The sequence below is a fragment of the Sturnira hondurensis genome, unplaced genomic scaffold, assembly GCF_014824575.4.
Source record: "Sturnira hondurensis isolate 20B ecotype Veracruz unplaced genomic scaffold, ASM1482457v3 Scaffold0014745, whole genome shotgun sequence".
NCBI classification, from domain to species: Eukaryota; Metazoa; Chordata; class Mammalia; order Chiroptera; family Phyllostomidae; genus Sturnira; species Sturnira hondurensis.
Genome location: NW_028087376.1, coordinates 2,448,040 through 2,469,012, shown reverse-complemented (window position 1 = coordinate 2,469,012; position 20,973 = coordinate 2,448,040). Strand labels below are relative to the sequence as shown.

Sequence of the window (20,973 nt, the reverse complement as noted above, 5' to 3'; positions counted from 1 at the left end):
TCTTAGGACCTACAAGAATTCAGACAAGCTCCTGCCCAAGGACTGCCACTACAGAAAATGGGAGTAAACACATTACAACACGGAGAGGGAAAACATTTCCAGCCATGGCATAACATCCAGATTTCTTAAAGTATCAGTGAAATGTGACTGACATTAAAATCAGACTTTTGTGTAGCAGTAAGAAAAAAATGAGGTTGTAAAGACACTAGGAAACATGTACCACTCAAGACAAAGTTTAATTACCCTAAAATAGAAAGGTGGCTAAAAATTATTCAAGATTGACAATCCAATAATAAAATGGTCAGACAAGAAGGGGCAGCACCCCAAGAGAAAATATAAATATCCAATAAACAGAAAATTTGCCAAACCTCACTAAATACAAAATAAAAAAAGCAATGATATAATCAATTTTTGCTGTTTAGCTTGGCGAAGTTTTGAAAATTAGTAATGTACAGGGTTCACAAGCAGTTAAGAAAATAGGCAGCATTTTTGTATAATTGCAGTAACATAAGTTGATAAAAATCTTTGGCAAACCAAGTTAGCAACGTATCAAAAGTTCGAATGCCCCTACTCTGACTCGGCAGCTCTACTGAGGAACGCTTCCCAGAGTGAGTCTCCGCCGGGCTCAGGGTGAGCGAGGCCCCGTGGGGCGCTGCGTGGCTTGACACAGTGAAACCGCGGTGTTCCCGTCACGGCAGAAGCCGTGAGATAAATGCTGGGCAGCCATACACTGGAATGATGCTGAAGTATGCTGGTAATTGAAACAGCAGATTGCACAAGAGTGTGAATAAAATGCTTACGTTTTTAAAAAGCAAAGCAGGTTGGTGTACCAAACAGAAGGCAATAAATACACTGAACATTCACCAAGCTGCTAGCAATGGTGACCTCAGGGAGGTGGGGATGGAGCGCACTGCATTTATGTACATACACACCCAAGTGTATCTTTATGACCACATATTAGCCTGATAACCAGAAAAATACAAAAAAGACAAATCAAATTAGTAAAATGTTTCATAATTATTTAAAAATTTTAAACATGAGTGATGGCCATAGCTCTAATTTATTTGATCATATTCATACCATGTATGAATTAAAGTAACCAAGAGATCCACTATTAGGGATAAACAGCATAATCCAGTTCTCACTTGGTCATAACTTCATTTCCAAACTGCGCTGCTCACTTGCAGGCAGTGTGACACCCCACGGGTAAGAACCGACTCACTCGGCCGGGCACTGGTCGGAACACACTGCCCAGGGTCTCCGGGCTCCCAGGACTGACTACAAGGTACCTGAGCAGAGAGACAACTGCAAGAGGCCAAGTCGGGCCTAGATCCTTGAAGATGTCGCCTGCCCCTGCCAGATGAATCCTTCTGAGGATCTGCTGATTTCCACGTTTCACCCAACCTGAGGTTTACAAAAGTAGCCATGATGCTCACCCAGGGAGAAACAGGGATGTCCTCTGGCACAGAGAACAGAGGTTAAGAGGGCTGAAGGGAACATCTCTGGATTTTTAGGAAAAGGAAGTGGACCCGAGGGCAGGAGACACTTGTGACTGATCTCAGTCAGGGACAGAGGAGAGGGGCAACTCACTGGCCTCTCTGCTGCCCCCCCTCATATCCCAACACCCCATCCCCAAAATAGGAAGGGGATCTGGGGCCAGTGATTACCAATAGCAACCAGATATAAAGATCACAGAAAACATGGCTTTAAAAAATGGGGGAAATAAGACTAAATTTTCGAAAATGCAAAACTTTCCTTCTACCTTCCCCAATCATTTGCATAATTTTTGTCTAGTCCAAACGTAATTTAAATGAGGTAGGTGGTTCCTCTCTGCGCAGGCCTTTATCTTTTGCTGACTGTCCAGGCCTGTGTGGTTAAAGAACTAGTGTCTGTGCAGGGACCGGAGGGGCTTCTCAGTTGGCTATTTTCTCAATCTCATCCAAATCGTCTGTGTCCAGCCTTTCTATTTTCTTATCTGAGGAAAAAGAGAAAGATTCCAAGAGAGGTCAACAAGGGGCTACTGTGGAGACACACACCTAGGGGAGGGAGCCAGCAGGGAGAGAAACACACAGGTCTCTGCCCTGGCCAGGAGCCAGCCCTGCCCCTGGCCACAGCCATCATTCCTTTACCCCAAAGGCTTCTGGTGCCTGAAGAACAGGTACTGACAGCAACAGTCAGAGCCGAGGCCCCGAGGCCTGGCCAGGGGGTACTGTCATTCGAGTCCCTGATGCTGAACTCCCCAGGTGTGTTCCCTGAGAACGTCCATACTCTAGGGAAGGAAGGGAATGTGGGCAGGGGCAAAGCCTCTTTGGGGATCACAGGAAAACCTACCCTACCCGCACCCTCGCATGTGCCCCTATAAGGAGAGGGCCCTGGCAGAGGACACTCCCAGGGACTCACTAAAATGCTCCTGGATTCTGTTGAGGATGTTCATGCTGTGCTTGCTGTCCACCATGTTCACGGCCAGGCCCCTCTTGCCAAAGCGGCCAGTGCGCCCAATGCGGTGCAGGTAGGTCTCGTTGTCCGGGTTCCCATCCTTGTCCACTGGAAGGTCGAAGTTGATGACAACAGACACCTGCTCAACATCGATGCCTGCACGAAGGAGAGGTGGGAAACCATAAGGGTGGGAGAGAACAAGCCCCCGTCGTTTGCCCACAGTCGGGCACATACACCAACGTTGGGTGGAGGGAGTCTGGGTGGGCCGGCTCTGGGATCTGGGGACAAGGGCACACAGCGGAACCCAGAGGAAACCACAGAGCTCTGGCAGGTGCTGACAAGATTACAGTCAGTGGGAGAGCCTCTGCTGGACCCAAGTGTCTAGAGATGCAGCTAAAACCTCAGTGGCTGCCCCAGGAGGAGCAGGCGCTGTGCTAACCCAGTCAGATATGCCTGCACTTTCCTTCCACCAAGCCAGGACTCCGGGCTTCTGTGCAAGTTCTCCTCTGCTGAGGGAGTCCAGTCTCTCCTAGAAAAAAGAGTCACCGCCAACCCGCCCGATCTCCTCCAAACCATCTGAGATTTTCACGTACGAGGACTTTCCTCGCTGCCCCGAGTGTGGCAGACCAGGACAAGGTCTCTGCTTACCGCGGGCACACACGTTGGTGGTCACCAGCACCTTCTCTTTGCCCTCTCGGAAGCGCTCGATCACCGCAGCCCTCTGCTCCACCATCATTTCGCCGCTCAGCAGAGCCACCTGGTGGCCTTCTTTTGAGAGCTCTGCTGCCAGCCAACCGGCTGTTTTGCGGGTCTGAGGAAGGAAACATTTGAGAAATGAAGTTTCCTAAAAAGAGTATGTTTGACTCTACCTGAAACTCGGCAGCTAAGGGTTAAATTTCCTAAAACTGTTAACATGATGGTGTACCAGAAAGTAACAATGTGATTTGGGTAGTATTCTTACAAAAATATTTCACCTGACAATAATCAGAAGGGGGAAAAATCAGTAATTCTACTTACTGGCCTGCAATCTTTTAAGACATACGTGTCAGGAAAGGTGGAGAAACTGTCCTAGATTAAGGGACTCTCAAGAGACAGGACAACTAAAGCAACAACCTTTGAATGGCTCTTAGGCCTAGCAGCAGCATCTAAGAGCAATCCCGAACCTGTTGGTAACAAGTGGTGAAACAGCATAAGGACAAACTGTTCAGGGGACAGTATCGCTGTCACAGGATCATTGTTCAAGTGTGGTAATGATAGCACCGTCATTTAGGGAGTATTCAGTTGGGAATGGTCATGTCTACAACTCTGTTAAAAATAACTTGGCAAACAAGAAGGTACAGATATGTCACACACGTGGATACGGATAAAGCAAATGTAACTAAATGCTGACAACAGGTGAAGTGTGTACGCGCTCACTGTTTTCTGCAGGTTAGCAAGTTCCATCTGAAGTTGGGAGAGGGGTCCCACTCTGTTGTCTTCCAACAACAGAACAAGATTTGTCTCATTATTACATACTCTACACTGTATTCTGAAGTTTTCTTTGGAAATCTTAAATTCTGACTTCTGGAAAAAAAATTTTTGTTATTATAAATGGGATCTCTCCTTCCACTTTCTACGTATTCTCACTTGCAACTAGAAAACTAGTTATTTTATATTAACGTTGGACCAACTGTTCTGTTTAGTTTCTTATTTTTCTTACAAATATCAGCTGCTTCTCTTGGGTTTTCTAATAATACATCACATACAACTACTAAAAAGTTTGAGGTGCTCTGTGCTTAGGCCACGTATACCTCAGGACACGAAGAAGAAATTGCCTCTTACATCTTTATCTATCTATCTATCTTTAGAGGGGAAGGGAAGGAGAGAAGGAGAGAAATATCAATGTATGGTTGCCTCTCGTGAGTGCCCTGCTGGGAACTGGCCTGCAATCCAGGCATGTGCCCTGGCTGGGAATTGAACCTCGATCATGTGGTTCACAGGCCCCCGCTCAATCCACTGAGCTACACCAGGCAGGGCAGAAGAAACTGCCTCTTACATCTTCACAAACCATTTCCTTCCTGGCCACAGAGGGAGCCTGGTCCCCCACCACACTCAGGTGGAGCTGGCAGAGAGACAGGGGCTGGGCAACACCTCCCCAGGCAGGCCTGCCCCCGCTGCTCCTCCAGCTGCTACTCACATGGCAGAAGATCATGGCTTGAGCGATGGTGATGGCCCCGTAGAGGTTGCACAGGGCCTGGAACTTCTCATCTCTGTTATTGCACAGGACGTAGTACTGCTTGATGGTGTCCAGTGTTTCCTCCTCACGCTTCAGTTTGATAACATTGGGGTCTGGGACCACTTTCTGGGCAAAGTTCCATACAGAGTCTTCAAAGGTGGCAGAGAAAAGCAGCATCTGGCAGTTCCTGGGCAGCATCCTGCAAGGCAAGGCCCAGGTATGGCATGACCCTGAGTTTATCACTGGAAGGCACACAAGCATGGCCTCCCCAGGCTTGGAGGGTCTACATCTCCAGGAAGATGGCAGAGGTGGAGAAGCACTGCAGGGAAGAGGCGGGAGCAGACGTGGGGCAGGGACAAAGTGGCGTCAGAGTCCCTAAGTCCCTTCCCTCAGCCCAGGCTGGGAGAATGGTCAGTGCTTCTGAAGCAAAGAACCCAGCAGGAGACTGAAGAGGGGCTGGTATCACAGGAGGAGACACAAAGAGGAAGATTTTTACTCATGGATCAGGAGGCTGAGAAGTTCCTCCCGGATCCAGAATCCTACCTTTGGATGCGGATGCTCTGATCTTGATGGCCCTGAGTAGCTATCATCACATCAGCCTCATCCAGAACAAACACCTTGATCTTCTTGGGGTCAATGAACTTGAGCTTGGCGCACCAGTCCAGAACAGTTCCAGGGGTGCCGATGACAATGTGCTCACTGATCTTCTGACCTCTTTCCACTGTGGGGACAAGATATGCTCTGGGGGTATTTCTAGGACAAAACCAGCTTTGGAAATCAAGGCTTGGCCACCATCTAGAGCCAGCAGACTAAGTTAATTCCAAATTGTAAAATACACATACCTACTTCACTTCTTGTGGTTAGGATTGGATCTTACACAGTGCACCCTCAGTGGTAGTTCTCCATTCCTACCTTCTCCTATCATTCGACATCACCCAACTCTTCCTCTTCAGCATTACTTATTCTTTTCACAGCATTCCTTCACTCACAGTTCACTGACTGATCCCCAAATTGGTATTGTTAGTCTCAAGATTCTGGCTCAATGATTTTTTTGCTTTGTTAAACATTCTAATTGTGTAAACAATGTTCCTAAGTACAAATCTCTTTGATTGAAAAAACACATCACTCTCAAACTATAGCTAATGGGAGCTGAAACTGATATAACTACCTATCAAAATTATTAATGTGTAGCTCTGGCTGGTGTAGCTCAGTGGATTGAGCTCGGGCCTGCGAACCACATGATCAAGGTTTGATTCCCAGTCAGGGCACATGCCTGGGCTGCAGGCCAGTTCCTGGCAGGGGACACACGATACATTGTGTTCCCCTGGCAGAGGCAACCATACACTGATATTTCTCTCCCTCTCTCCTTCCCTTCCCCTCTAAAGATAAATAAATAAAACTTAAAAAAATTATTAATGCGTGCAGCCTTTGACCAATGCTTCCATTATTAGGAATTCGTCCTGGATTTGTATTCATATGTGTGAAATTACATCCATGCAAGGACATGCATATACTGGAAGTTTACTAATTAAGTAAACTATGAAACACCCAATGGATAACATCAATAAAAGTATAAAGTCATTTAAAAACTGATACAGAGCAATCTCAAAAACACATTATTAAATGTAAAAAAAAAGCTGCAATTTGTATATCAAAAGGGGCAAAAAGAATACATGTATGTGCATGCATGTGTGAATATACACACACGTTAGTTACACACTCACACACACTACACACACACATTACTACTTAACTGCAGCTGCAGAGTATGTCTGGCAGGACACAAGAAATTGGCTAGTACCGGTGCCTTTAGGAAGGAGAAGTAGGTGGCTGGGACAAAGAAGAGTTTCTATCACATATCCTTTTCTTTCTTTCTTTTTTTAATATTTTATTTATTTATCTTTAGAGAGAAAGGGAAGGAGAGAAGGAGAGAAACATCAATGTATGGTTGCCTCTCGTGAGTCCCATGCTGGGAACCGGCCCGCAACCCAGGCATGTGCCCCGACTGGGAATCGAATCGCGATCGGGTGGTTCGCAGGCCCGCACTCAATCCACTGAGCTACACCAGCTGGGGCCACATATCCTTTTCAATTTGAAATGTCTGAATGTCTTAACCATTTTAAAAAGAAATAAAGTTTAAAAATTTGAGGAGAAAAGGCCTTTCACTAGAAATTCATCAACTATCCATTAGAAAAATTTTAAATGAACTTCTAAACACATTGTGGTTCTCAGCATCCACTGCCTATCAGTCAAAAATGAAGCTTTAAAAAAATGATACATTGAACATAGTTAATGTTTTAATCTTTCACATTCAGTGAAGTCCCATGTTGCTACAAAACAACCTAGAGAAGATCAGTGTTGCTACTCAGGGGCACCCCCAGCAGGGGTTGGAGCCATCAAATGAACCTGCGCAAACTGCCCAACCCAGGAGTCTCTGGACAACATGCCTCTGCTGTCCCGGTCCTCTCTGGAGGACTGCTCTGTGGCAGTGTGGTAAGGCTGAACGAGCCATTTCTGTGTGTTGACTGACGAAATAGAGGAATTCAAGTTGGGAATTTGATATATACTTTCCCAAAAATGAAAAAAGGCCTTGGCTGGTGTGGCTCAGTGGATTGAGCATCAGCCTGAAAACCAAAAGGTCACTGGTCCAATTTCTGGTCAGGACACAAGCCTAGGCTGGGGGCGAGGTCCCCAGTTTGGGGCATGCAAGAGGCAACCAGTCAATGTTTCTCTCGCACACTGATGCTTTTCTCCCTCTCTTTCTCCCTGCTTCCTCTCTAAAACAAATAAAAAAATCTTTAAAATAAGAAAGAAAAAGCCCTGGCTGGTGTGGCTCAATGGATTGAATGCCAGCCTTCAAACCAAAGGGTGACCAGTTTGATTCCCAGTCGGGGCACACGCCTGGGTTGCAGGCCAGGTCCCTGGATAGGGTTGCATGAGAGGCAACCACGCGTTGTGTTTCTCCCTCTTTCTCCCTCCCTTCCCCTTTCTCTGGAAATAAATAAACTCTTTAAAAATAAATAAATAAAATAAAACAAGTAAGAAAAGAATGCCTGTCTCTTCAAGAATACAATCTAATGTATTCTAATTAACTGCCATTATAATATTTAAGCTTTGAGAAGAAAATCAGAATTAGAATTTAGGAAAACTTGTGCATGCCAGTGTAAGTTTGTTTCTCAATGTGCATAAACCCTCTGATGAGTCTGGTGGTGATATTAATGCATGCAATACAATATTTTTGTGTAATAAAGTGTGTCAACATTTGGAAGATCAGCATAATTCATTAAGACTGGGCTAAGGATGCACTGAAAGTGTAAGAGAAACCAAGGAATTTTAATGTAACAGTTTGAAAAGTTTATTAATGATTTCCAACATCACACTGCAACTTTTTTTTTAAGAGAAGGGAAGGAGAAAGAGGAAGAGAAACATCAACGTGAGACAGAAACACTGATCAGCTGCCCCTCGCATGTACCCCAACTGGGGATTGAACCCGCAACCCAAGCATGTGCCCTGACCAGGAATCAAACCAGCCACCTTTGGCTTTGTGGAACAATGCCCAACTGGTTAGGACTCAACTAACTTTTAAGTAATGACCAGTTGTTAAGTTTTGGTGGGGCATCCAAAAAAAAAGAATCTAAAACTATATGAAAGACCAGATTTCCCTCCTATATTCTTCAAAAGTACTTGAAAAATCTCTCAATTTTAACTGTTAATATGGCAAAAATCGACAGATATAACCTGTGTAAATAAAAATGCTTCGGGTCCTCAATAATTTTTGAATATGAGACAAAAAAATTTGAGAACCGCTACTCTAGGCAATTATGAACTGCTGGGTCAGAGGGACGTCTCTCTTCCACTTTCCTAGGCCACGCCAAACTCCAGCCTCAAGTGTGGTACCAGTGCGTGCTCCCTGTCGGGAACGTGCGCCTTCCTGTTCCGCGTCCTCACCAACGCTGGTAACTGTCAATTTCTTCATTTTTGCCCCTCTGAAAAGCGTATAGTGGTTTTAATTTACATCGTTCTGACTAGTGAACTTCATCTTTTCATGTTTACTGGCCATCTGAATTCCTTCTTTCGTGAAGTGTCTTTACAACTAGGTCTCTTTTGCCTAATCTTTTATTAGACTGCTTCCTTTTCTCTTAATGACGTGTACTTTTTTTTACATTCTAATAACTTTATAATGACCCACTCTCTAACTGTCCCCCCTCCATTTTAACCCATATTCTCTGCGTTCTGTTCTGCAAAGCACGTGAGGAACAAGCTGCTGGAAGATTTCTGATTTGGGTAGGACCAAGTGAGCGGTACATGCTCTTGGTTTACTCTTGCTAAAGCTGTGCTCGCTCTTAAAGAAAGGTGTCCGGCCTCTACCTCGCACCCCGAGTGCTACCATCCCTCTAGTAAGCAGCTTCCAGGACTCTGGATGCTGAATTCAAAACCCTGTTATCTCAGCAAAGAACTCCAGGGCCCAGAGATTTTCTAACAATACAAAAATCTTATTTTTAAATACACTAGCTAAAAGCATTAATTTGGGCTCTAAGGTCAGACTGAACCAGAGAGCTGAATAATCATCACCACATCTTCAACATTCAAACACCCAACTACGCTCCTGTGCTCACCACTTAGGTCTCACCCCTTCATACTCACATTTACTGCCTCGAACAGCGTAAGCAAGCTTTAGCTCCGGATGAAATTTGCCCATCTGCTCAATCACTTTTCCTGTCTGAAGCGCCAACTCGTATGTCGGGGAGAGGCACAGGCACTGACAGGGAGATCACAGAGGAGGAGTTTAGGAGACCTTTTTAGTAACAGACAACAGACTCTAACGTAACAAGTATGCTGACGTTATTATCACTTGAACAGTGTGAGAATGGCATCCTCCTCAACCAGGCCAACCTTCCAGCCTGGCTGGGTGGATGCCTTCGAAAGCTGTTGTTTAAAGCTGCTTCTGAATGAATTCCACCCAGGGCCTGCTCTGCTGGAGCCACAGTTTGAGGCACAGGAAATGTTCAGAACCCTCCAGGGGCGCCCACATCAGTCCCCTGCCAGATGGCGCTGCCCTTCCCAGGGCAGGCTAGTCAGCACCCCAGGCTTCCCTGCCTCACCTGGGGGTATCTCTCTGCTGGTTCCACTCGGCTGAGCATGGCCAGGACAAAGGCGGCCGTTTTACCAGTACCAGACTGAGACTGGGCAATCAGGTTCTGTGGGCTGGGTCAGAGAAGTGAGAGGAAATACTGGTTAAACACCAAGAAAGGGGTCAAAATGTTCTTTCTGGGTGGTAAGAATATGGATTCCTTCCCTTTAGTCCAGGTTTTCTGCATTGAACACAATGGTAAATATTTTATATGTTGTTTAAAAACTGCTTTAAAATGATGGGAAATGAGTTTTAGATGGGTTCACATGGAGAAAGCCTCATTCTAGACTCTGGCACAGTTAGTGCCCTAGTTTTGTGCTCTGTGGGCCCCGTGGACACGAAGACTGCAGGGTAAGATCTGTGCCGAGATGATCCCCGAGGACGCCTCCTACTGAGCATACTGTGCCTCTAGGCCTTGCCCTTCATAGGCTCCCTTCCCACCTTTATGGAAACTGCAAGATATCCAGTCAGACAGATGCTTCAGAGGGAGCCTTCTCATTTCACTTCATGCAACTTACTGTCATGGAAATAGATAGCATTTGAGTCATTAAAAAAGAAAATATAATTGTCCTGGCTGGTGTGGCTCAGTGGGTTGCTGGCCTGCAAACTGAGAGGTGGCCACTTTGATTCCCAGTCACAGCACATGCCTGGGTTGTGGGCAGGTCCCCCACTGGGAGCATGCAAGAAGGAACCAGTCGATGTATCTCTTGCACGTTGATGTTTCTCCCCTCCTTTCTCCCTCCCTTCCCTTCTCTCTGAAAATAAACACCACCTTTTTAAAAAGAAAAAGAAAAATATTATACTAATAGAGTTGAACGAAAAAGTTGCTACATAAAGTATATAATTTATCTACTAAGGTTTAAAAACACATAAACTACTCTTACATTCTCAGGGACACACAGACATGTAGTAAAGGTACAAAGAAGTGTGGGAGAACGATGGCCTGCTAGGGCTGACGCGTGCTCTGTTGGGAGACGGTGCAAACAGAAGGGAATTCAGGGGTCTCAGCTGTCACTAGTTAATGGTGTGTTATTTCTTGGCAGGACAGAGTTACAGGTATTCTTAATATTGCTCTTAACACCTTTTTTCAGGTCTTGAAAATTCCAAGTAATTTTCAAAAACCCAATTTTTAAAAATTGCACAGAATAACAGTGCTAACTTTGTTGATCAGTCTTCCTTGTTCAGCAGGAAAGGCAGAAATTATACTGAACTCCATCTCACTCTCTGCACTTGCCCAAGCTGTTCCCCTAATGAAACACGTTGCCTCAAATGTCCCATCACGGTCTCAAGACAGAAAGAGCTGCTGGTTGGTGACAGTAAACCAACCAGACCCCATGACAGCTGTGGGGGGAGGTTAGGGTGTTGAGGAACTGAGCTAAAAGGAAAAAGGGCTCATGGACAACAGTGTGGTGACTGCTGGCGGAAGGGGGTGTAAGAGGACTAAATGGTAATGGAGAAAAATACAATAAAGATTAAATTTAAAAACACAAACAAATTCTGGCCCTGGCTGGTTTAGCTCAGTGGATTGAACGCGGACCTGCGGACCAAATAACCACAGTTCGATTCCCAGTCAGGGCACATGCCTAGGTTGCAGGCCAGTTCCCAGCAGGGGACCCAGGAGAAGCAACCATACATTGCTATTTCTCTCTCCCTCTCTCCTTCCCCTCTAAAAATAAATAAATGAATGAATGAATGAATGAATAAATAAGTAAATAAAAACAAATTCTGAATAGGTGCATACTCACGGCTCAGCAAGCATCAAAGGCAACGCGTTCTCTTGTATTTTAGAGGGTCGGTTGAAGCCCATGGCGTAGACCCCCTGAAGCAACTGCGGTTTCCTGGGAGGCCAGGGAGACAAAAGATGGATTCCCAGTTGTTGAGATGGTTTTAAAGGCCTAGAATTTCATCCTTCCCTATATTTGGCAAAGAATGGTATGTCCTATCTTTGTCGGATATTTTTCTATACCTTAAAAAAACACTAGCTAAAACAGCCCTGGTTGGTGTGGCTCAGTGGATTGAGTGCCAGCCTGTGAACCAAAGGGTCACCAGTTCGATTCCCAGTCAGGGCACAAGCCTGGGTTGCAGGCCAGGTCCCCAGTGAGAGGCACGTGAGAGGCAACCGCACACTGATGTTTCTATCCCTCCCTTCCCCCCATCTAAAAAATAAGTAATATCTTAAAAACAAACAAACAAAAAACACTAAAATAATATCACTTCTCGGCCTTTTGGCTAAGATCAAGTATAATATCTGCTCTTATCAGTTTAAAATAAAATGAAACCATCTTTTTCTACTGAATTTTAATCTGCAACTATTATACAAATCATAAAGCACAGATTAGTTCCCTTTCTCGGAGAAATCCACGCTCTCAGCAGACCCACAAGTATGACTGGTCTTGGAGGACAAGTGTTTTCTGGGCACTGCGAGAGTGGCATTTATCAATTCATGATATAAAATAAATTAAATAAGACTTATTTAAATGTCACACTGCTTGCTATGCTGCTAAGACACAGCAGTCCCTCTGGAGAATGGGATTTCAGTTTTAATTTTGCAGTACAGATATTAAATTGAACCATTTTGTATTCAACTGTCCTCCCAAAACTAGCTTGGAAAAATCAGGAGGCAACATCTAGTCAAAATCAGGAACAGAAAAACACCAACTTCTTATGTCAGCAGCTACACCACAAATACCAACTAAAGTTGCTACGATGTTGCACTTACAATAATCTTTCTGCCACGTCTAAATTGGCAGGGTGTTTAACAAAAATCATACTAGATTATCTCCAAAGAAAAGTCGCAAGGAGTCAGGACTTCTGTTCTCTAAGCCTCCCTCGGAGTCCCTTGGGCTCTTCAAAAGGCCAACCCACTGGCCTGTGCTGGTGTCAGACAGAAGAGCTTAGAAAACACAATCTTTGATGGCCGCTACTTGGAAGAAAAGGCTTTAATGCCAGCAGATTCTGATTTGGTTGTCAAGGAAACAAAGTCACTAACAAATGAGGATTTTCAAGTGACCCAAGAGCTTCCAGCGGCTAATTTTTTCCTTTTATTTTGTAGATTAACTCAAATCTTTCAAGTACAAAACAGACCAAGTGTGTTAGGTGACCTGGGTTTCATTCTTTGTTTCCTTCAGCTGCCAACGGCTGAGACAGAGAGGAGGTGCCTTTCAAGGAGGACAGGTCGTCACTGGTTGAACTAAGGGCTCCAGTCTTTTAAATGAAAGGAATTTTTTTTTAAAAAAAGAAAAAGAAAATCACTGATACTTAGAAAAGCAAACTGTCAGTTCAGGAAATGACAGAGCACATAGCTGCCCTAATACAGCTGATGGACAGAGCGGAGGTGACAGATTTGCTGAATAGAGCCCTTGAGAGGAAATAACACAGAGAAGTATAATTTCCTAAAATCATTTAACCCCCCCCCCATGTTATTAGCTATAACTTCATTAACTTCATTAGCTATTATTCAATTAACTTCATTACCTGATTTGGTTCTAGTTGACTCTAGTGTTTTAAGTGTCTTTTACTCTAAAGCAGTGGTAATAGTTGGCAGAAATGTGGTCCCTATTTGCTCACAGTGGACATGCTATAGATTTTGCTGAATACAGGCCAAGAATCCATTTATTCCACCATTTTGTTATTCACCTGCTATGTTCCGTCTGTGATTTGGGTCCCAGCAGGCAGCAAGAGTGGCAGTCATATCTTACGTCACTGGTAACATCCAGCACAGTGGCATGTACATAAAACAATGCATAAACACCTCTCCACTAACTTACTGAAGAAACAAAAAAACGTCGTATGACCTTCCATAATTACCTCTTTAAAATAACGACACATTTAGAAGTCATTCTTAGCACAATGCCGTACATGTGCTCTCCTAAGACTTAATCTGGGTTCTGGATTTTTAAAAATTCCAGAATGTTGACGGCTACTTCCCACTGTAGGTTCTGGGAATCCTGTGCAGGCTCTTTTCACAGATTTTATAAAAGCAGAAAAACTGTTCTTAAGAACATAAACCCTATAGTCTAACAAAAGGGCTTACCTAATAAGAAATGTTCCTGACATCCAGAAATCCCCTGTCAGCCAATATTTTATTGAAAGTTCTAAGAGCATAAAAGAAAAAAGACTTTCAGCTATGATGAATAAATCTGTGGCATATAAAAATCCCTGCCAGGAGGAGGAGAAATGGGCAGCCAAGAGACAAGGGTGCGAGGGAGACCATCACTGTAACCTTTTTCATACTTTTTTTTATAAAGATTTTATTTATTTATCTTTAGAGGAGAAGGGAAGGAGAGAGGAAGAGAAATATCAATGTAGGGTTGCCTCTGGTGTGTCCCCCGCTGGGAACTGGCCCGCAACTCAGGCATGTGCCCTGACTGGGAATCGAACCGCGATCGCGTGGTTCGCAGGCCCGCGCTCAATCCACTGAGCTACACCAGCCAGGGCGCTTTTTCATACTTTTTGACTTTTGAATCATGTGAAGAATTAACTAGTCAAAGAAATAAATACACTAGGGTCTTTTTAAAGAGTCAAAAGTAAAATTCCCAGAAGAATCTCTGAGAAGCTAAGTTTCATAAAAGAGGGACAGGTAAGACGCAGCTCAGAGAAACAAATACTCACAGCCGAAGCTCCTCGAATGACTTCACCGAGTATAGGGGGGACTTTGGGTCCCGCTGCAGGACTTCCACTTGGTTTCTGTTGTCAACCAGGTTGTTTCGGATCAGCTTGTTGAGTAAGGACTGGGCAGCTCTGTCCTCTGTCAGGAAGAAACCAATAAATTGTCTTCATACCCACCTGACGAATCCTGCCCTTGTAACACGCCCCCTTCCCCTCTATGGAACAGTCCCTAAAATGGCAATCTCTATTCATCTCCATTTCTTCTCCTCCCCTTCTGTTGAATGTACACTGAATAGTTTTTTACTGGAACTCTTCACCTCAGCCTGTCAAGCTCACCAACAATGTCTACACTGCTAAATCAATCCAACAGACAATGTTTAATCAATGTCTCTTGATCAACTTGTTACCTATATTTAACTCCCTCCTTTGGAAACACTTTCCTCTGATTTCTGAGACACCACTGCCTTGGTCCTTCTCTCCACCGACTGTGTCTTGTCAGCCTCCTTTGTGGACTCCTCTTCTTCATCTTACAACCCAGGTGCCTCTGGCCCCAGAATGGCAAGTCCCGGGTCATACTTTATGTCTTGCTACAAGGTTTCAAAGAGTAGTTACCTTTCTCTTCCTCATCTGCTTTTTCGGCAGTGACATTGGTTTTGATTACACCTATGCAAGAAAACAGTTGTCGTAATCAGAAAGGCAAATATCAAACCTACCCAGAAGGTGGGACAATGTAAATACTAAAATTTCTTTAAGTGATCAAAAGGTAAGTAGTCGGCATTTCTCTGTGTTTAATAATTTATTCTTAGGAAGTTTTTAAGTGCATAAGAAAATGTCAAATTTCCAGAGATTTCAGCAGACTTAAAGTGATCAGAATACCACCTCTGACTTACTTTTCCTAATATAAAATATAGCTTTATATTAGCAAACATAATTAAACATGAGAAAGAAAATACAGGTATTAAAAATTAAAAGAATGAGGTAAAGTGATCACTTTTTATAGCATATATAACTGTAAACGTGCAGGACTAAATATCCTTTGACTTAAGTAAACAGAAATCAATAATTTACATAAATAGAAATAGAGATATAATTGAAAAAACCCTATTTATAATAGCAACTAAAAAAATAAAATACTGCACCTAGAAATAAAAAATATGCAAGGCTCAGATGAAGAAAACTTAAAAACACTCATAAAATAATGCAAAGTACAGCTGAAAACCCATAAATAAAAGGGACAAATAGAAAACAAATAGTAAAATTGCTAACCTAAACCCAATGACATAGATAATTACACTAAATGTAAATAGATAAACTACTAATTAAAAGACAGAGATTATGCCCTGGCTGGTGTAGCTCAGTGGATTGGGAGCTCGAGCCTGGGAACCAGACGATGGCAGTTCGATTCCTAGTCAGGGCACATGCCTGGGTTGCAGCCAGTTCCCAGCAGGGGACTCACAAGAAGCAACCATACATTGATATTTCTCTCCTTCTCTCCTTCCTTTCCCCTCTAAAAGATAAATAAATAAAATATTTTTAAAAAAGACAGAGATTATGGATAAAAAAACAAGACTCAACTGTCAGCTGTCTACAAGAGGCACATTTTAATACAAAGACACAGATAAGTGGAAAGCCAGAGGATGCAAAGAGACATTTCATGCAACTACACACATTTTGCCGTGTGTAATGCACACTTTTTTGCCCAAATTTTTGATGGAAAAATAAGGATGCACATAATACATGGGTAGTACCTGAAATACCTTGCATCTGTTCTAGTGTTTTGTAATTATTAGTTATATAAAATTTCTTGTCTTATATTCAAAACAAATGCTAAGACTTCTCTATAATGTGAAAACAAGTATAAATAGTAATAAATAGTAATAAATAAATTAATTAATTAAAAAATTAAAATGAAAGACTTTTTCCCTGAAAGTTTGAGCCAAAAACTTGAGTGTGCCTTATACACGGCAAAATACAGTAGTAAGCACAGAAGGCTGAAGTGGTTCCCATAATGCAGAATTCAAGACAAAAAGCATCACCAGAGATAAAGGGGGATACAAAGGGTTCATTCATCAGGAAGCATAAGTGTATATACCTGTGAACACATTTGCAAAAAAGTATACTGTGTATACTATGCCATCTTTTGGCGAGTCAGTAAGAGAGAGGAAGGGAGAGAGAGAAGAGAAAGGAGAAAAAGAGAGAGAGAGAGGATTGATTGAATAAATTGTGTTTGTAGTTGCTTTGTCTAAAGAAACTTTGGAAAAATATTAATAATCCAAGAGTGGTAAATTATAGAACAGGGTAGTATTATGGGTTGGGGCCCGTTCTCTCCCATATTCATGTTTAAGTCCTAAGAATGTAACTCAGAAAATGACCTTATTTGGAGACAGGGTCACTGCAGATGTAATTAGTTAAGATGAGATCCTCAGGGTGGCCCCTAATCCAATATGACTGATATCCTTATAAAGAGGAGAAATTTGAACACAGATATGTGCACACAGAGAACACCATGTAAAGATGGACAACAGAGCAGGTGATGCTTCAACAAGCCAAAGAATACAAAAGACTGACAGATCCCTCCTCAAAGCCCTTAAAAAGAAGCAATCCTGCCAACACCTTGACCTTGGACCTATTTATTGTCAGACAATAAATTTCTGTTGTCTAAACCACTCAGTTTGTGACACTTTGTTGTGGCAGCCCTAGCAAACCAATCTAGGTAGAGATTTAGAACTGGGTAAATAGTGGGCCAAGATGAGAAGAAGGCCTTTTACCTGCTTATACTTTCTAAGTTTTGAACTGAGACTAACCTTTAAAAAACTAAATAAAAAAATTTAAAGAAATATTATTAAGTTAACAGTGACAGTACAATCCAATAGTGATTCTTGATTTTAAGGCATCAGAGGTAAAATCAAACCTGGAAAAACAAGGTATCCCCTTCAGTGTGAAAGTGACTTTACTGGCTGTCAAATCCAGTGCTGACATGTGCTGAACATGCTAAAGGAAAGCTCCCTTCTTTTCATGTTATAGCTATGAGTACAAAGCAGATGAAAATTTGTAGCTTGTATCCAGCTTACAGTTAGTTACCAGTGACTCACCATTGGTATCCGGTTTGACTTTCTCTTCCTTGATCTGCAAATTACTGATCTGAATGGAAGTAAAAGAAAACACTTGAGAGTAGAGCCATGGAACAGCCTAATACCATGAATTATTTATTAAGCTAAGTACACAAGTCTACCTGGTAAGATAAATAAGAGGGGAGGGTTTTTACCAACTATTAGGAAGCAATGCTTTAAAACACTGAATTACATCAGCCTTCTGATAAGCACATTGGTTGAAACCAGATACCATGTATGTTTAGGCCTATGTGATATTCATGGTATCACAGCTACAGTAAGGTTCTAGGTTTAAAAAGATTTGAAACCAATTCTGTCTTTTAGGAAAGATTTGATGTGAAATACTAGATCGTAAAACTGAGAGCACCAGAACCATATACTATATCATACTTTTTTATTTCTTCCTGGATAACTGCCAGTTTTACCTCTAATCTGATTGTTCTCCTGAACTCCAGTGCCGATTTTCAAATGCCTAATGGGCACTGTGCATAAAAACGCTAACATTAAAAAGCATGACTGCTACTCTTAGGAAAGCCAGCTAGCAAGGCTGGCCACTGGCATCTGGAAATGTGGATTTTGGGAGGGTTCCCACCATTTCCAGAACTGCTGAGGGTTTCACTGACTATGTTTGTAAAAACACGTGCTTTATGCTAACACCTGCTTTCCTCTGGGAGTCTGGAATTTTGGTACAGGCTAGGCAGAGGATGACTAGGTGACAGCCTCCCCTTCCCCAGCCCAATAAAAACTCTAAGCAGTGTCTCTAATGAGCTTCCCTGACAACACTTCACAAGTGTTGTTACAATCTATTACAGAAGGAATTAAGCACAAATGTGGAGCCTGTGACTCACAGAAGGCAAACACAAGGCCCTCGGGTGGAATCTGGCTCTCCACCTTATTTTATCCAGCCGGGTACTTTGTTTCTACTGGGTGGCAGCACCAAGCTCTCTCTTAACTGTTAAAGAGTAGTTACATTTATACAGTCCTAAAATTACACTCGGCCCTTTGAAGGCAACTGCAAGGCTGATGTAGCCCCCGTTGAAAATGAATTTAACACCCTTGGTGTGACTCCGCTAGAGAGGACTGTTAGAAGTTTGTGCTTGGCCCTAACTAGTGTGGCTCAGTTGAGTGGGTGTTACCCTAAAGGTTACCAGTTCGATTCCAGATTAGGGCACATGCCTGGGTTGAGGATTCGGTCCCAGGTTAGGGCGCATATGAGAGGCAACTGATCAATGTTGCTCTCACACCAATGTTTCTCTCCCTCTCTTTCTCTCTCCCTTCCACTCTCTAAAAATAAATAAATAAAGTTTAAAAAAATTTAAAAAGCAGCTTGTGCTTGGTTTTCCCTGGACTTTGGCCCCATATACCTTTGCTTTTTGCTAATTTTGCTTTTCATTGTAACAACCCACTGCTGAGTAGAATCATATGCTGGATCCTGTAAATCCTACTAAGAAATCATCAAACTTGGGACAACTCTTGCCAACTCCCAACACAGGTATTACGACGATGTGCTCCTTACTTCAAATCCAGAGCAGTCAGAAGGGAACTCGCCACCCTCCATACCAAATCAGCTCTTCTTCCCACTCCCTAGTCCTATTACTAGCACTTCATTAATCCCACCTGTGGGATATAGGTTGACAAGAGTAATCTTTGCCTTTATCTCCATTTTTCTCTAAATCCTTCCAGTTATACCTCCACAGTTACCTCTAGAATCTATTCCCTCATCTTCATTTCACCCCCCAACATACACCTTCCATCTCTGAGCTATTAGAGTAACTTCCAACTAATCTCCTCTCCTTTAAACATCACTCTTTCTAATAGATTTTGTTCTCTGGAGTCCAATAAATCTCGCCAGCTCCCAATTTAACATGGTCAGTATTCTTAAACATCCCCAAACTAACCAAATAAAGCAAGTTTTGTAAGTTCTTAGTTAAGGTCCAAAGTACGCTCCCTACAATATTTTCTATATTGCTCCTACTACCACTCAATAACCTCAAGCCACAGCAAAAAATGAGTTCTGATTCCTGCTCTTCAGGGAAATATACATTCTATTTTCCTAAAATGCTTTTCACCTCCATCTCTCTTAAGATGACTCAATCTCTAATATCCTGCTCAAATGTAAGCAACTTGAGAAGCAATTTCCCTGATTTCCTTACTCATAAATGTCCTCCCCCTGCTCAGAGTTAGGCCATCACATTATTCTTACCATTTTCATAGCACTTCCCACCTTCTAGCCTTCCTAACTAGACTCTGAAGCTTCTTCCTATTTTCCACTGAGTTTGGCCCATTTTAAATATGTGCTGACAAACTGACCATACTCCCCAAGTAATTAAAGGGTGACTGGAGAAGAAAAATGTAATCTAGGCATTAAAAAGTTATAATATTTCACACTGCAAAAACAAAACATCTGCCGCCTCCCAAAACCAAAAAAATTAACTGTATTCCTAAAATCGTCACTCTCACTAAACAAATCTATATTTAGATATAACAGAAAATCACAGTCTACACTATGATTTCTTGACTGGATATTCATTAATCAAAGAAGAACCAGTATATGCAACTGTCACTTTAAACATCAATGAAACAATTTGCAGTGCTTCCCACCAACATCTGCAGTAGACTGAAACACATAAAAACCTGCATCTGTTATTCTGCTGAGCTACAAACTGCCAACCAGGTTAATTTAGACATGGATCTAAAAAAATGTTAAGCCTTGGCTGGTGTGGCTTAGTGCACTGAGCGCGTCCAGCAAACCACAAGGTCACTGGTTCTATTCCCAATCAGGGGACATGCCTAGGTTGTAGGCGGGGTCCCCAGTGGAGGGCGCGCGAGAGGCAACCGCACATTGATGTTTGTCTCGTTGCCTTTCTCCCTTCCTTTCTCTAAAAGTAAATTTTAAAAATCTCCAAAATTGAAAATGTTAAAATAAGAGTAGCAGGCTCTTTCTACTCTTAGTGAGAAACAGAATCGGCACCTAAATTTCCCCTTCCTTAATAACCCCACTGCAATGCAATCCACGAAAGACAACATACGTAGAGAGGGCAGATCTGACACAGGATAAAAGTCTTTAACTGGCGCAGATCAACAGAAAAACCTCGATATTGATCTCTACAGGCGCAAATCAGTACTGATTCCCAGGTGGGCCCCGGTCTGCCCCACGCGCGGGACTCCCTGTAATCGAAACAGGGTCCGCTTGTGCCCTCCTACTTCCTTCTCCCCAGGAGCTGAAGCCACTAACCGACTTGACAGCCGCTTCCTGCTCGTCTACTGCCAGGGCCCAGGAGTCGGTAGCCATGCTCCGGAGGGAAGGAGGCCGGCCCACGAAGAAAATCACCGCACTGCACGCCAACAACACTCTTAAACCCAGAGCAGGCGCGAGAACCCCACTCACGCAGACCGGAAGCGGCGGTGCTAAAAAGTGACGTCGGCTTCTGTACGACGCAAGGCGTCACCATTCCGCGCCGGGCAGCCTCCGG

At 43.2% G+C, this 20,973-nt stretch overlaps 1 protein-coding gene and 1 pseudogene across 3 annotated transcripts; one reads left to right on the top strand and one right to left on the bottom strand.

Annotated features, from left to right (window-relative positions):
- Window positions 1–217: 217 nt before the first annotated feature.
- LOC118999232 (ATP-dependent RNA helicase DDX19A) lies at window positions 218–20,904 on the bottom strand. Of its 3 annotated transcripts, XM_037063658.1 has the most exons (12): window positions 20,736–20,904; window positions 17,483–17,531; window positions 15,003–15,053; window positions 14,394–14,529; window positions 11,528–11,620; window positions 9,754–9,856; window positions 9,296–9,410; window positions 5,195–5,372; window positions 4,613–4,850; window positions 3,085–3,247; window positions 2,401–2,592; window positions 218–1,975 (listed from the first exon to the last, which is right to left on the bottom strand). In XM_037063658.1, the coding sequence occupies exons 1-12, from the start codon at window positions 20,790–20,792 to the stop codon at window positions 1,914–1,916; spliced, it is 1,437 nt and encodes a 478-aa protein (XP_036919553.1). In that variant the 5' UTR covers window positions 20,793–20,904; the 3' UTR covers window positions 218–1,913. The 3 variants fall into 3 exon arrangements, with proteins under 3 accessions (XP_036919553.1, XP_036919555.1, XP_036919554.1); XM_037063660.1 differs by lacking the exons at window positions 15,003–15,053; window positions 17,483–17,531; window positions 20,736–20,904 and adding an exon at window positions 14,798–14,818; XM_037063659.1 differs by lacking the exons at window positions 14,394–14,529; window positions 15,003–15,053; window positions 17,483–17,531; window positions 20,736–20,904 and adding an exon at window positions 13,816–13,859.
- Window positions 11,992–12,096, top strand: LOC118999294 (uncharacterized; annotated as a pseudogene).
- Window positions 20,905–20,973: the final 69 nt, after the last annotated feature.

Bases quoted from the DNA above. Each gene is read 5' to 3' on its own strand.
- LOC118999232 (XM_037063658.1), bottom strand. From the start codon at position 20,792: ATGGCTACCGACTCCTGGGCCCTGGCAGTAGACGAGCAGGAAGCGGCT. The intron at 17,532-20,735 runs GTTAGTGGCTTC...ACTTCCATTCAG, and splicing joins AGGAAGCGGCTGTCAAGTCG to ATCAGTAATTTGCAGATCAA. The intron at 15,054-17,482 runs GTGAGTCACTGG...TTTCTTGCATAG, and splicing joins AGTCAAACCGGATACCAATG to GTGTAATCAAAACCAATGTC.